Here is a 14822-nt window from a genome sequence, read left to right as displayed (position 1 = left end):
CCGTTTTGTGTTGATACAGTGTCGTCTTTATATCCGAAAATAATAATTTGGGGTGTCATCTTTCCAAGGGCTCCGTCTGAATTCACCGCCGACGTTCCTCTGCACTGTCACATGCAACCTTTTCTCAGCTGGCACAATTTGATTGGCTGCTGTCCGATTCAAACTGTAATCCGTTAAATGAAGAGTTGATGCGCTGCACACTTTTTTTAATATCATCATTTTTTATATTTGGACTTGGGGAGGATATCAAGTCAGGTCGAGTCATAAGGCTCAAGGCAAAGTCACGTCACGAGTCATTGGTGTTAAAGTCAATGTCGAGTTACAAGTCATCATATTTGTGACTCGAATCCACACCTCTGCTTTATGTAGTTCTTATGTTCAGGCCCAAGGAGCCTGAACATAGAATTAAGGGAAGAAATTAAATCTACTTTCACACCTGGTCATTTCAATTTTTTTCAGATCTGCCATTACCATATTTCCTCAGAGGACAGATGGCAAGCATGACTTCCGGGTGTGGAACACACAGCTGATTCGCTATGCCGGTTACAAGCAACCCGACGGTCAGATTCTGGGAGACCCAGCCAACGTGGAGTTCACTGAGGTACAGTTAAATGACATTGTGGTCACTGTTATTCAAAGTGAATTATAGTTCGTAAGAGCATGGCATATGTATCCCTCATGGGATATAAAACCACAAACTATGTCTTGTCAACTATGTCTTGCCAGCTCTTGAAGCTGACTATGTCTTGTCAGCTTCAACCCACTGAACCACTTACAGTATGAATCAATCAATCAAATTGATTTATAAAGCCCTTTTTACATCAGCAGATGTCACAAAGTGACAGAAACCCAGTCTGAAACCCCAAACAGTAAGCAATGCAAACGTAGAAGCACAGTAGCTAGGAAAGACTCCCTAGAAAGGCAGGAACCTAGGAAGAAACCTAGAGAGGAACCAGGCTCTGAGGGGTAGCCTGTCCTCTTCTGTCTGTGCCGGGTGGAGATTATAAGAGTACATGACCATTTAAGGCCAGATTGTTTTTCAAGATGTTCAAACATTCATAGATGACCAGCAGAGTTAAATAATAATCAGTGGTTGTAGAGGGTGCAACAGATCAGTACCTCAAGAGTAAATGTCAGTTGGCTTTTCATAGCCGAGCATTCAGAGGTCAAGACAGCAGGTGCGGTAGAGATAAATGGGGAGAGAGAGAGAGAGAGAGAGAGAGAGAGAGAGAGAGAGAGAGAGAGAGAGAGAGAGAGAGAGAGAGAGAGAGAGAGAGAGAGCAGGAGCGAGAGAGAGAGCAGGAGCGAGAGAGAGAGCAGGAGCGAGAGAGAGAGAGAGAGAGAGAGAGAGAGAGAGAGAGAGAAAGAGAGAAAGAGAGAGAAAGAGAGAAAGAGAGAGAGAGAGAGAGAGAGAGTCAAAAACAGCAGGTCCGAGAAAAGGTAGCATGTCAAATCAAATCAAATGTAGTTATATAGCCCTTCGTACATCAACTGATATCTCAAAGTGCTGTACAGAAACCCAGCCTAAAACCCCAAACAGCAAGCAATGCAGGTGTAGAAGCACGGTGGCTAGAAAGGCCAAAACCTAGGAAGAAACCTAGAGAGGAAAAAAGGCTATGTGGGGTGGCCAGTCCTCTTCTGGCTGTGCCGGGTGGAGATTATAACAGAACATGGCCAAGATGTTCAAATGTTCATAAATGAGAAGCATGGTCGAATAATAATAAGGCAGAACAGTTGAAACTGGAGCAGCAGCACAGTCAAGTGGACTGGGGACAGCAAGGATTCATCATGTCAGGTAGTCCTGGGGCACGGTCCTAGGACTCAGGTCCTCTAAGAGAGAGAAAGAAAGAGAGAATTAGAGAGAGAATATGTGGGGGGACCAGTCCTCTTCTGGCTGTGCCGGGTGGAGATTATAACAGAACGTGGCCAAAATGTTCAGATGTTCATAAATGACCAGCATGGTCGAATAATAATAAGGCAGAACAGTTGAAACTGGAGCAGCAGCATGGCCAGGTGGACTGGGGACAGCAAGGAGTCATCATGTCAGGTAGTCCTGGGGCATGGTCCTAGGGCTCAGGTCAGTTGAAACTGGAGCAGCAGCATGGCCAGGTGGACTGGGGACAGCAAGGAGTCATCATGTCAGGTAGTCCTGGGGCATGGTCCTAGGGCTCAGTTCCTCCGAGAGAGAGAAAGAAAGAGAGAAGGAGAGAATTAGAGAACGCACACTTAGATTCACACAGGACACCGAATAGGACAGGAGAAGTACTCCAGATATAACACATAACACATAGCCCCCCGACACATAAACTACTGCAGCATAAATACTGGAGGCTGAGACAGGAGAGGTCAGGAGACACTGTGGCCCCATCCGAGGAACATGTCCGGTGAACAGGTCAGGGTCATCAGGTAAGACAGGAGAATTACATCAGATATAACAGACTGACCCTAGCCCCCCAGCAAGTAGACTATTGCAGCATAGAGACTTGAGACTGAGACAGCTGGGTCGACGATGCCCCTGGACCAGGCCAACCAGGCAGGATATACCCACTTTGCTAAAGCACAGCCCCTACACCACAGGAGGGATATCAACAGACCACTAACTTACTACCCTGAGACAAGGCGGAGTATAACCTACGAAGATCTCCTCCACCGCACAAGCCCGAGGGGGCGCAGAACTGGACAGCAAGAGCACGTGTGTGATTCAACCCACTCAAGTGACGCACCCCTCCTAGGGACGGCATGGAAGAGCACCAGTAATCCAGTGACTCAGCCCCCGTAATAAGGGGTTGACTACACACCCCTGGGCCAGACTACACTCAACCATTTACATTTACATTTACGTCATTTAGCAGACGCTCTTATCCAGAGCGACTTACAAATTGGACCATAGGACCTACTGAAGAGATGAGTCCTCAGTAATGACTTAAAGTCGAGACCGAGTCTACGTCTCTCACATTGATAGGCAGACCATTCCATAAAAATGGAGCTCTATAAGAGAAATCCCTGCCTCCAGCTGGAGGCCTGCATCTTGTGACCGAAGTGTACGTGCAGGTATGTACGGCAGGACCAAATCGGAGAGATAGGTAGGAGCAAGCCCATGTAATGCTTTGTAGGTTATCAGTAAAACCTGTCGGTTAGCAGAAATCAACCATAGCCTTATCAGGAAGCCAATGTAGAAAGGCTAGCGCTGGAGTAATATGATAATTTTTTGGGGTTCTAGTCAGGATTCTAGCAGCTGGGTTTAGCACTAACTGAAGTTTATTTAGTGCTTTATCCAGGTAGCCAGAGAGTAGAGCATTGCAGTAGTCTAATCTAGAAGTGACAAAAGCATGGATTTGTTTTTCTGCATCAATTTGGAAAAAGGTTCTGATTTTTGCCATGTTACGAAGATGGAAAAAAGCTGTCCTTGAAATATTATTGATATGTTCGTCAAAAGAGAGATCAGGGTCCAGAGTAACGGTCCTTCACAGTTTTATTTGAGACGACTGTACAAACATCAAGATTAATTGTCGGATCCAACAGCAGATCTCTTTGTTTCTTGGGACCTAGAATGAGCATCTTTGTTTTGTCCGAGTTTAAAAGTAAACATTTGCCGCCATCCACTTCCTTATGTCTGAAACACAGGCTTCCAGGCCTGTCAATTTTGTGGCTTCACCATGTTTCATCGAATTGTACAGCTGTGTGTCATCCGCATAGCAGTGAAAGTTGACATTGTGTTTCCAAATTACATCACCAAGAGGTAGGATATATAGTGAAAACAATAGTGGTCCTAAAACGGACCTTGAGGAACGACAAAACTTACAATTGATTTGTCAGAGGACAAACCATCCAGAGAGACAAACTGATATCTTTCCGACAGATAAGATCTAAACCAGGCAAGAACTTGTCCGTGTGGACCAATTAGGGTTTTTAATCTCTCCAAAACAATGTGGTAATCGATTAAGACTTCTATGAATGGTGGGTGGAGGAGTCAAGCGCAGAGAGCAGGTAATTCCGTACCTGGATCTTTTATTCCAATGACAGCGGAAAAACGGACATGCAAAACACAAGGGCACATGAAACAACCCGTCCAAATAAATAGGACTAAAACTGTCTGGAAAAATAGAGATCACAATAATCAACCAACACCAATAAACAGAGAACAAGCCCGCACAATACCCAGCAGGCCTAGAGCCCTTAAATAGCCTGCAAACAAAACTAAACTCAAAACAGGTGTAACCAATTAGACCCAACTAACAGAAACAAAAGGAAAGGGAATCGATGGCAGCTAGTAGGCCGGCGACAACGACCGCCGAGCGCCGCCCGAACAGGAAGAGGCACCATCTTCGGCGGGATTCGTGACAGGAGTCTGGAAGGGCATCTAGGAATCCTTGGGTTGTCCGAGAATTTATAGCACGGCTTTTGATGATCCTTGGTTGGTGTCTGAGCAGATTATTTGTTGCGATTGCAAATATAGTAAGATAGTGGTCCGATAGTCCAGGATTATGAGGAAAAATATTTAGATCCACAACATTTATTCCATGGAACAAAACTAGATCCACGGTATGACTGTGGCAATGAGTAGGTCCGGAGACATGTTGGACAAAACCCACTGAGTCGATGATGGCTCCGAAAGCCTTTTGGATTGGGACTATGGACTTTTCCATGTGAATATTAAAGTCACCAAATATGTGAATATTATCTGCCTTGACTACAAGGTCCGTTAGGAATCCCGGTAACTCAGTGAGGAACGCTGTATACGGCCTGGGAGGCCTGTAAACAGTAGCTATACAATGTGATTGAGTAGGCTGCATAGATTTCATGACTAGAAGCTCAAAAGACAAAAACACAGATATTTTTGTTTTTGTAAATTGAAAATGGCTGTCATAAATGTTAGCAACACCTTTGCGGGATGCGCAGGGTTATGGTCACTAGTGTAACCAGGATAGAAGCCTCATTTAACACAGTAAATTCATCAGGCTTGAGCCATGGTTCAGTCAGGCAAATCACATCAAGATTATGATCAGTGATTAGTTAATTGACTATAACTGCCTTGGAAGTGAGGGTTCTAACATTAAGTAGCCCTATTTTGAGATGTGAGATATCACAATCTCTTTCAATAATGACAGGAATGGAGGAGGTCTTTATTCCCGTGAGATTGCTAAAATGAACAACGCCATGTTTTGTTTTGCTCAACCTAGATCGAGACACAGACACATTCTCAATGGGGATAGCTGAGCTGACTACACTGACTATGCTAGTGGCAGACTCCACTACGCTGGCAGGCTGGCTAACAGCCTGCTGCCTTGCCTGCACCCTAACTCATTGAGGAGCTAGAGGAGTTAGAGCCCTGTCTATGTTCATAGAGAAGCTGAGAGCACCCTTCCAGCTTGGATGGAGTCCGTCACTCCTCAGCAGGCCAGGCTTGGTCCTGTTTGTGGGTGAGTCCCAGATAGAGGGCCAATTATCTACATATTCTATATTTTGGGAGGGGCAGAAAACAGTTTTCAACCAGCGATTGAGTTGTGAGACTTTGCTGTAGAGCTCATCATTCCCCTTAACTGGGAGGGGCCTAGAGACAATTTGTCGATGCCAACACATATTTCTAGCTGATTTACACACTGATGCTATGTTGCGCTTGGTTACCGCTGACTGTTTCATCCTAACATCGTTGGTACTGACGTGAATAACAATATCCCTATACTCTCTACACTCACCAGTTTTAGCCTCAGCCAACACCATCTTCAGATTAGCCTTTACGTCAGTAGCCCTGCCCCCTGATAAACAGTGTATGATCGCTGGATGATTATTTTTAAATCTAATATTGGGGTAATGGAGTCGTGAATGACTAGGGTTTCAATTTGTCAGAGCTAATGATGGCTCAGACCCCGTAATGGGTGAAGGAGAGACCCGAGAAGGCTCGGCCTCAGACTCGCTGCTTTATGGGGAGAACCGGTTGAAAGTGTCTGTCGGCTGAATGAGTGACACCGGTTTAGCATGGCCACAGCATTTCTATCCAGAAGCCTTGATAAAATTGTCCGGCTGTGGGAACTGTGCTGTAGGATTTATACTACTAACTGTACTTACTGGTGGCACAGACACTGTTTCCTCCTTTCCTAAACTTAAATTGCCCTGCCTAACGATTGCACCTGAAGCTGTGCAGGCAGCACGGCTATACTCACCATAAGGTGATAGTTCTCCTGTATATTATGAGAACAGCAACTGCAATTAGATGGCATCATGTTAATGTTACCACTTAGCTTTGTTGCCTGGTCAAGGTCCAGTAGAACCATGTCCAGATAAAGCTTCCAGGGTGAAAAAGCTGATTGAAAAAAGTAGAGCGAGGAAACAACAAACAAGTCGTTGGTCAATGTATAGCCAAGTAGCGACAAACAGCACAACAAATGGCAATAAACAGCACAACAAACAGCACAACAAACAAGTCGTTGGTCAATGTATAGCCAAGTAGCGACAAACAGCACAACAAATGGCAATAAACAGCACAACAAACAGCACAACAAACATAACAATAAACAGCACAACAAACAGCACAACAACCATAACAACAAACATCACAACAAACAGCACAACAAACAGCACAACAAACAGCACAACAAATATAACAACAAACAGCACAACAAACAGCACAACAAACATAACAACAAACAGCACAGCAAAAAGCACAACAAATATAACAACAAACAGCACAACAAACAGCACAACAAATGGCAACAAACAGCACAACAAACATAACAACAAACAGCACAACAAATGGCAACAAACAGCACAACAAACATGACAACAAACAGCACAACAAATGGCAACAAACAGCACAACAAACATAACAACAAACAGCACAACAAATGGCAACAAACAGCACAACAAACATAACAACAAACAGCACAACAAATGGCAACAAACAGCACAACAAACATAACAACAAACAGCACAACAAACAGCACAACAAATATAACAACAAAGAGCACAATAAACAGCACAACAAATGGCAACAAACATAACAACAAACAGCACAACAAACAGCACAACAAATATAACAACAAAGAGCACAATAAACAGCACAACAAATGGCAACAAACAGCACAACAAACAGCACAACAAACATAACAACAAACAGCACAATAAACAGCACAACAAATGGCAACAAACAGCACAACAAACATAACAACAAACAGCACAACAAAACAGCAACAACAAAACAGCACAACAAAACAGCACAACAAATAGCAAAATAACAGCACAACAAACAACACAACAAAAAGCACAACAAACAGCAATAAACAGCACAACAGCATGGAGACAAGTCCGGAAGTCGATAACAAAACCTGTTCAATGTCTTTATATAGCATGCCTCTGAGCAAGGCTAAAACTCTGACAAAACAGATTCTGGAGTGGAAACCACTAAACAGGATTTATGAGTCTACTTGAGTGAATCCATGTTAAAATGTAATGAAATGTGTTGGCTTGGGTCTGTAGATCTGTATCCAGCAGGGCTGGAAGCCTCCCAAGGGCCGTTTCGACGTGCTGCCTCTCCTGCTGCAGTCCAACGGAAACGACCCAGAGCTGTTTGAGATACCTCAAGATCTCATTCTAGAGGTGCAGATCACACACCCCAAGTGAGTGAGACAAAACACACATGCACCCCCCCTCCCCACCCCACACGCACACACACACACACACACACACACAAAACACACACCCCAAGTGAGTGAGACAACACACACTAACAGAGGCTGGGTTGGGGTGTGTTCCAATTGCCACACTAGCAAACCACTTAGACTGAAGCAATGTACGAGCCATGTTTTCGCACAGACACAATCACACCCCACACTTTAGGCGCAGAGGGAGTTTCATCCCGGGCACATGACATTTTCTGCCAACCAAGCCCCAAGAACCATCCACCTGGCTCTCTTCTCAAACCCCCTGTCCCTCCCAACCCATCAGTTCAATTAGCCTCAGCTCTTCTCTGCTGCTTGTTTGGCTCCTGCAACTGTCATCACTTGCATCTCATCATTACATGAAGCTATGATGGCACTATGCTACTGCGACCAAACAGATAGGTAGCCGGTCCCAGAGGCCACGCAGAGCATTTTTTGGATGTAGGACCAGTCATTTCGAGGCCTCTGAATCGCTTGCAAGTGCCACCACAGTAGGCAGATTTGTCATCATAGTGGATGGATTTGTCATCACAGTGACCAGATTTGTCATCACAGTGGGCAGATTTGTCATCACAGTGGGCAGATTTGTCATCACAGTGGGCAGATTTGTCATCACAGTGGGCAGATTTGTCATCACAGTGGGCAGATATGTCATCACAGTGGGCAGATATGTCATCACAGTGACCAGATTTGTCATCACAGTGAGCAGATTTGTCATCACAGTGGGCAGATTTGTCATCACAGTGGGCAGATATGTCATCACAATGTGCAGATTTGTCAGCACAATGGGAAGATTTGTCATCACAGGGGGCAGATTTGTCATCACAGGGGGCAGATTTGTCAGCACAATGGGCAGATATACCATCACAGTGGGCAGATTTGTCATCACAGTGGGAAGATTTGTCATCACAGGGGGCAGATTTGTCATCAGAGTGACCAGATATGTCATCACAGTGGGCAGATTTGTCATCACAGTGACCAGATATGTCATCACAGTGGGCAGATATGCCATCACAGTGGGCAGATATACCATCACAGTGACCAGATATGTCATCACAGTGACCAGATATGTCATCACAGTGGGCAGATATGCCATCACAGTGGGCAGATATACCATCACAGTGGGCAGATATGTCATCACAGTGGGCAGATATGTCATCACAGTGACGAGATTTGTCATCACAGTGGGCAGATTTGTCATCACAGTGGGCAGATATGTCATCACAGTGACGAGATCTGTCATCACAGTGGGCAGATATGTCATCACAATGAGGAGATATACCTTCACAGTGGGCAGATATGTCATCACAGTGGGTAGATATGTCATCACAATGAGGAGATATACCTTCACAGTGGGCAGATATGTCATCACAGTGGGCAGATTTGTCATCACAGTGGGCAGATATGTCATCACAGTGACGAGATTTGTCATCACAGTGACCAGATTTGTCATCACAGTGACCGGATTTGTCATCACAGTGGGCAGATTTGTCATCACGGTGACCAGATATGTCATCACAGTGACGAGATTTGTCATCACAGTGGGCAGATTTGTCATCACAGTGGGCAGATATACCATCACAGTGGGAAGATATGTCATCACAGTGGGCAGATATGTCATCACAGTGAGCAGGTGTGTCATCACAGTGGGCAGATATACCATCACAGTGGGAAGATATGTCATCACAGTGGGCAGATATGTCATCACAGTGAGCAGGTGTGTCATCACAGTGGGCAGATATGTCATCACAGTGAGCAGATGTGTCATCACAGTGAGCAGATGTGTCATCACAGTGGGCAGATATGTTATCACAGAAGAATTCTAACATCTAACATCTCTTGGAGAAATCCTTAACTTCTTTGTACCTACAAACTATATTTTCTTTCCATGACGTACTATACAAATGTCAAGGTCAGAATATAAACTTGTCACTAGTCTCTTCCAATGGCTTTTCACCAAGATAAGAAGGTGTGCTTTTAAATGTATTCAGAATGTAAACAACAGCAGCAGTCAGCTACAGTTCAAGCTATGTATAATATATCCTCTCAACCATCTCTATATACTTTGAATGCTAGCTTATTCATTTGAATCAACAAGTCAAGTTATAAGTCACATTCTCCATCTTTCCTCCATACCTTGAATGCTAATAATTTGAATCAATGTCTTTGCTTCCCCATCCTTGCAGGTATGATTGGTTCAAGGACCTGAATCTGAAGTGGTACAGTCTGCCTGCTGTATCTAGCATGCTGCTAGAGGTGGGGGGGCTGGAATTCACTGCTTGTCCCTTCAGTGGCTGGTACATGGGCACCGAGATCGGCGTCAGGGACTTCTGTGACAGCTCTCGCTACAACATCCTGGAGGTTTATAAAACATTCATATGCATTTCTAAACGTTTATAAGCACCCCTTCGGTGGCAGTTACATGGGCACCGTGATATGCGTCAGGGACTTCTGTGACAGCTCTCGCTACAACATCCTGGAGGTTTATAAAACATTCATATGCATTTCTAAACGTTTATAAGCACCCCTTCGGTGGCAGTTACATGGGCACCGTGATATGCGTCAGGGACCTCTGTGACAGCTGCAATGGTTAAAGGCACTATTTGGACATATTCTAATTTGACCATGAGGTATAAAGTGATGTTACCTATGTGTGGGGTTTGTAAGGGGAATTCACACAATAGTTGTGAGTTTTACCATAATATTTTACTACGATATTTACTAGAATCTATCATATGCATTACTATAATCTTTTACCAGGATATTCACTAGAATCGATCATATGCTTTACCATAATCTGTTTATTTTATTTTATACTATACGCCTGTAATACTTTATTTTATTTTATTTAACCCTAACCAGGAAAAGCCCATCGAGACCCAGAGTCTCTTTTTCAAGGGAGACCTGGCCAAAAAGGCAGCAACAATTAGTACATTACAGAATGAAAACATACAACAATAGAATACAACAACATGACCCAGCCTAAAAAAAAACATTTTACACTCCTCCCTAACAGAGTCTCCCGTCAATATTTTAAATTCATTCAGTGGCACTAACATATCTAGATGAAACATGTCGTAGACTATTCCATGCCTCTGTTGCACAAGAAGAGAAGGCAGTCTTGCATAATACTGTGAATGTCCTGGGGACTTTAAGTAGCAACCACCTAGCAGACCGGGTATGGTAACTGCTGGTGGTGAAGGAGACCAAACTACAGAAGTAAAGAGGGAGTTTTACGCATATAAAGTGAGGTCCAACCTACCATTTGGTACAATGTGCAATGGTGGGTGAGTGACTTGGCATTTGTAATAAAGCACAAGGATGCATGATAAACAGGGTCCAGTCTGTAAGACAGAGGAGGTTGCCTGCATATACAAGTCACCATAATCAATTACAGAGAGAAAAGTGGCCTGAACAAGCTTCTTTCTAGCCATAAGATGGAAGTAAGCCTTGTTACGAAAATAAAAGACCCAATTTCAATTTAAGCTTTGTCACAAGATTATCCACATGAACTTTAAAGGACAACTTGTCATCCAACCAAATATCTAGGTATTTATAGGATGACACTTTTCCAATGGATAAGCCACCAGATGTGACAATGCTAACGTTCTCTGGCAGAGTTCTAGCTCTGGTAAAGGTCATGAATTAATTTTTTTTACATTCAAGACCAGTTTGAGACCATAAAGGGAGGGACTGAAAAGCAGTCTGGAGCTCTTCAACAGCCTGAACCAGAGAAGGAGCACATGAATATATTACTTTATCATCTGCATAGAGATGTAACTTTGCTGGTTGCATCCCATTAATACAAATTGAGAACAACACAGGAGCTAAAATGGAACCCTGGGGCACACCTCTATTAATCTCAAGATAGCTAGACTTGTGATTGTCAAAGGCCTTTGATAAATCCACAAACAGAGTAGCACAGTGTTGCTTTTTATCAAGTGCATTAATGATGTAATATTCCACTGCCATAGCTGCAGTTGTGCCCCGATCTGAAGCCAGACTGAACCCCACTCAGTATGTTCTTTTCAATTAAGACGTTTTTTAACTGTGAGATCACTAGAGATTCATATACTTTGGCCAGGATAGGGAGTTTAGAGATAGGACGATAGTTATTAGCATCTGAGGGATCTCCACCCTTTAGCAGTGGGAGGACAGAAGCTGATTTCCAAATGTTGGGTATGGAATTGGTCAAGAGACTCAAGTTGAAAATGTGAGCCACAGGTTCAGTAATAATACCAGCTGCTATCTTTAAGAGGTAGGGGGTCCAGGTTGTCTGGACCTGCAGACTTTTTAGTGTCTCTAGCCTTTAGTGCTTTACAGACCTCAGTATAAGAAACAGACTCAGCAATAAAATGGTTCACATGAGGGCCTATATCATAGTTTACTGTAACAGAGTTTACATTAGAGTCCTGGGCCCCACCATTATCAAAGATATGAAGTGCTTGATAAAAACCCCTACAATATCTGCTTTATCTTTCACTTCATTAGAATCCATCATTAAATGGTAAGGAAGGCCAGAGGAGACATTAGAATCCATCGTTAATGGTCAGGAAGGCCAGAGAAGACATTAGAATCCATCGTTAATGGTCAGGAAGGCCAGAGGATACATTAGAATCCATCGTTAATGGTCAGGAAGGTCAGAGGATACATTAGAATCCATCATTAAATGGTCAGGAAGGTCAGAGGATACATTAGAATCTATCGTTAATGGTCAGTCATTAGAATCCATCATTAAATGGTCAGGAATGCCAGAGGATACATTAGAATCCATCGTTAATGGTCAGGAAGGCCAGAGGATACATTAGAATCCATCGTTAATGGTCAGGAAGGTCAGAGGATACATTAGAATCCATCATTAAATGGTCAGGAAGGTCAGAGGATACATTAGAATCCATCATTAAATGGTCAGGAAGGCCAGAGGAGACATTAGAATCCATCATTAAATGGTCAGGAAGGTCAGAGGATACATTAGAATCCATCATTAATGGTCAGGAAGGCCAGAGGAGACATTAGAATCCATCGTTAATGGTCAGGAAGGCCAGAGGAGACATTAGAATCCATCATTAAATGGTCAGGAAGGCCAGAGGAGACATTAGAATCCATCATTAAATGGTCAGGAAGGTCAGAGGATACATTAGAATCCATCATTAATGGTCAGGAAGGCCAGAGGAGACATTAGAATCCATCGTTAATGGTCAGGAAGGCCAGAGGAGACATTAGAATCCATCGTTAATGGTCAGGAAGGTCAGAGGAGACATTAGAATCCATCATTAATGGTCAGGAAGGCCAGAGGTGACATTAGAATCCATCGTTAATGGTCAGGAAGGTCAGAGGATACATTAGAATCCATCATTAAATGGTCAGGAAGGCCAGAGGAGACATTAGAATCCATCATTAAATAGTCAGGAAGGTCAGAGGAGACATTAGAATCCATCATTAAATGGTCAGGAAGGTCAGAGGAGACATTAGAATCCATCATTAAATGGTCAGGAAGGCCAGAGGAGACATTAGAATCCATCGTTAAATGGTCAGGAAGGCCAGAGGATACATTAGAATCCATCATTAAATGGTCAGGAAGGCCAGAGGAGACATTAGAATCCATAATTAAATGGTCAGGAAGGTCAGAGGATACATTAGAATCCATCATTAAATGGTCAGGAAGGTCAGAGGAGACATTAGAATCCATTGTTAATGGTCAGGAAGGCCAGAGGAGACATTAGAATCCATCATTAAATGGTCAGGAAGGCCAGAGGAGACATTAGAATCCATCATTAAATGGTAAGGAAGGTCAGAGGAGACATTAGAATCCATCATTAAATGGTCAGGAAGGCCAGAGGATACATTAGAATCCATCATTAAATGGTCAGGAAGGCCAGAGGAGACATTAGAATCCATCGTTAATGGTCAGGAAGGCCAGAGGATACATTAGAATCCATCGTTAATGGTCACGAAGGTCAGAGGATACATTAGAATCCATCATTAAATGGTCAGGAAGGTCAGAGGATACATTAGAATCCATCATTAAACGGTCAGGAAGGCCAGAGGAGACATTAGAATCCATCATTAAATGGTCAGGAAGATCAGAGGATACATTAGAATCCATCGTTAATGGTCAGGAAGGCCAGAGGTGACATTAGAATCCATCGTTAATGGTCAGGAAGGTCAGAGGATACATTAGAATCCATCATTAAATGGTCAGGAAGGCCAGAGGAGACATTAGAATCCATCATTAAATAGTCAGGAAGGTCAGAGGAGACATTAGAATCCATCATTAAATGGTCAGGAAGGCCAGAGGAGACATTAGAATCCATCATTAAATAGTCAGGAAGGTCAGAGGATACATTAGAATCCATCATTAAATGGTCAGGAAGGTCAGAGGAGACATTAGAATCCATCGTTAATGGTCGGGAAGGCCAGAGGAGACATTAGAACCCATCATTAAATGGTCAGGAAGGTCAGAGGAGACATTAGAACCCATCATTAAATGGTCAGGAAGGTCAGAGGATACATTAGAATCCATCGTTAATGGTCGGGAAGGCCAGAGGAGACATTAGAATCCATCATTAAATGGTCAGGAAGGTCAGAGGAGACATTAGAATCCATCATTAAATGGTCAGGAAGGTCAGAGGAGATATTAGAATCCATCATTAAATGGTCAGGAAGGCCAGAGGAGATATTATAATCCCATCATTAAATGGTCAGGAAGGCCAGAGGATACATTAGAATCCATCATTAAATGGTCAGGAAGGCCAGAGGAGACATTAGAATCCATCATTAAATAGTCAGGAAGGTCAGAGGATACATTAGAATCCATCATTAAATGGTCAGGAAGGTCAGAGGAGACATTAGAATCCATTGTTAATGGTCGGGAAGGCCAGAGGAGACATTAGAATCCATCATTAAATGGTCAGGAAGGCCAGAGGAGACATTAGAATCCATCAATGGTCAGGAAGGCCAGAGGAGACATTAGAATCCAGGTTAAGGTCAGAGGATACATTAGAATCCATCACTAAATGGTCAGGAAGGCCAGAGGATACATTAGAATCCATTGTTAATGGTCAGGAAGGCCAGAGGATACATTAGAATCCATCACTAAATGGTCAGGAAGGTCAGAGGAGACATTAGAATCCATCGGGTCAGGAAGGTCAGAGGTGACATTAGAAT

At 43.4% G+C, this 14822-nt stretch overlaps 1 protein-coding gene across 1 annotated transcript in view; it reads left to right on the top strand.

Moving 5' to 3' along the window:
• Positions 1 to 14822, top strand: part of LOC118357968 (nitric oxide synthase, brain-like) — a 184878-nt gene that overhangs the window by 107090 nt on the left and 62966 nt on the right. Inside the window, exons 8-10 of the mRNA XM_052479218.1 lie at positions 460 to 601; positions 7474 to 7613; positions 9842 to 10016. Of these exons, the coding sequence (XP_052335178.1) occupies positions 460 to 601; positions 7474 to 7613; positions 9842 to 10016 (457 nt within the window). The remainder of the gene's footprint in view (positions 1 to 459; positions 602 to 7473; positions 7614 to 9841; positions 10017 to 14822) is intronic.

Source organism: Oncorhynchus keta, chromosome 25 (assembly GCF_023373465.1).
Source record: "Oncorhynchus keta strain PuntledgeMale-10-30-2019 chromosome 25, Oket_V2, whole genome shotgun sequence".
Classification (NCBI taxonomy): Eukaryota; Metazoa; Chordata; class Actinopteri; order Salmoniformes; family Salmonidae; genus Oncorhynchus; species Oncorhynchus keta.
Note: the sequence above shows the minus strand (reverse complement) of the source record. Positions and strands in the feature narration are given on the sequence as shown.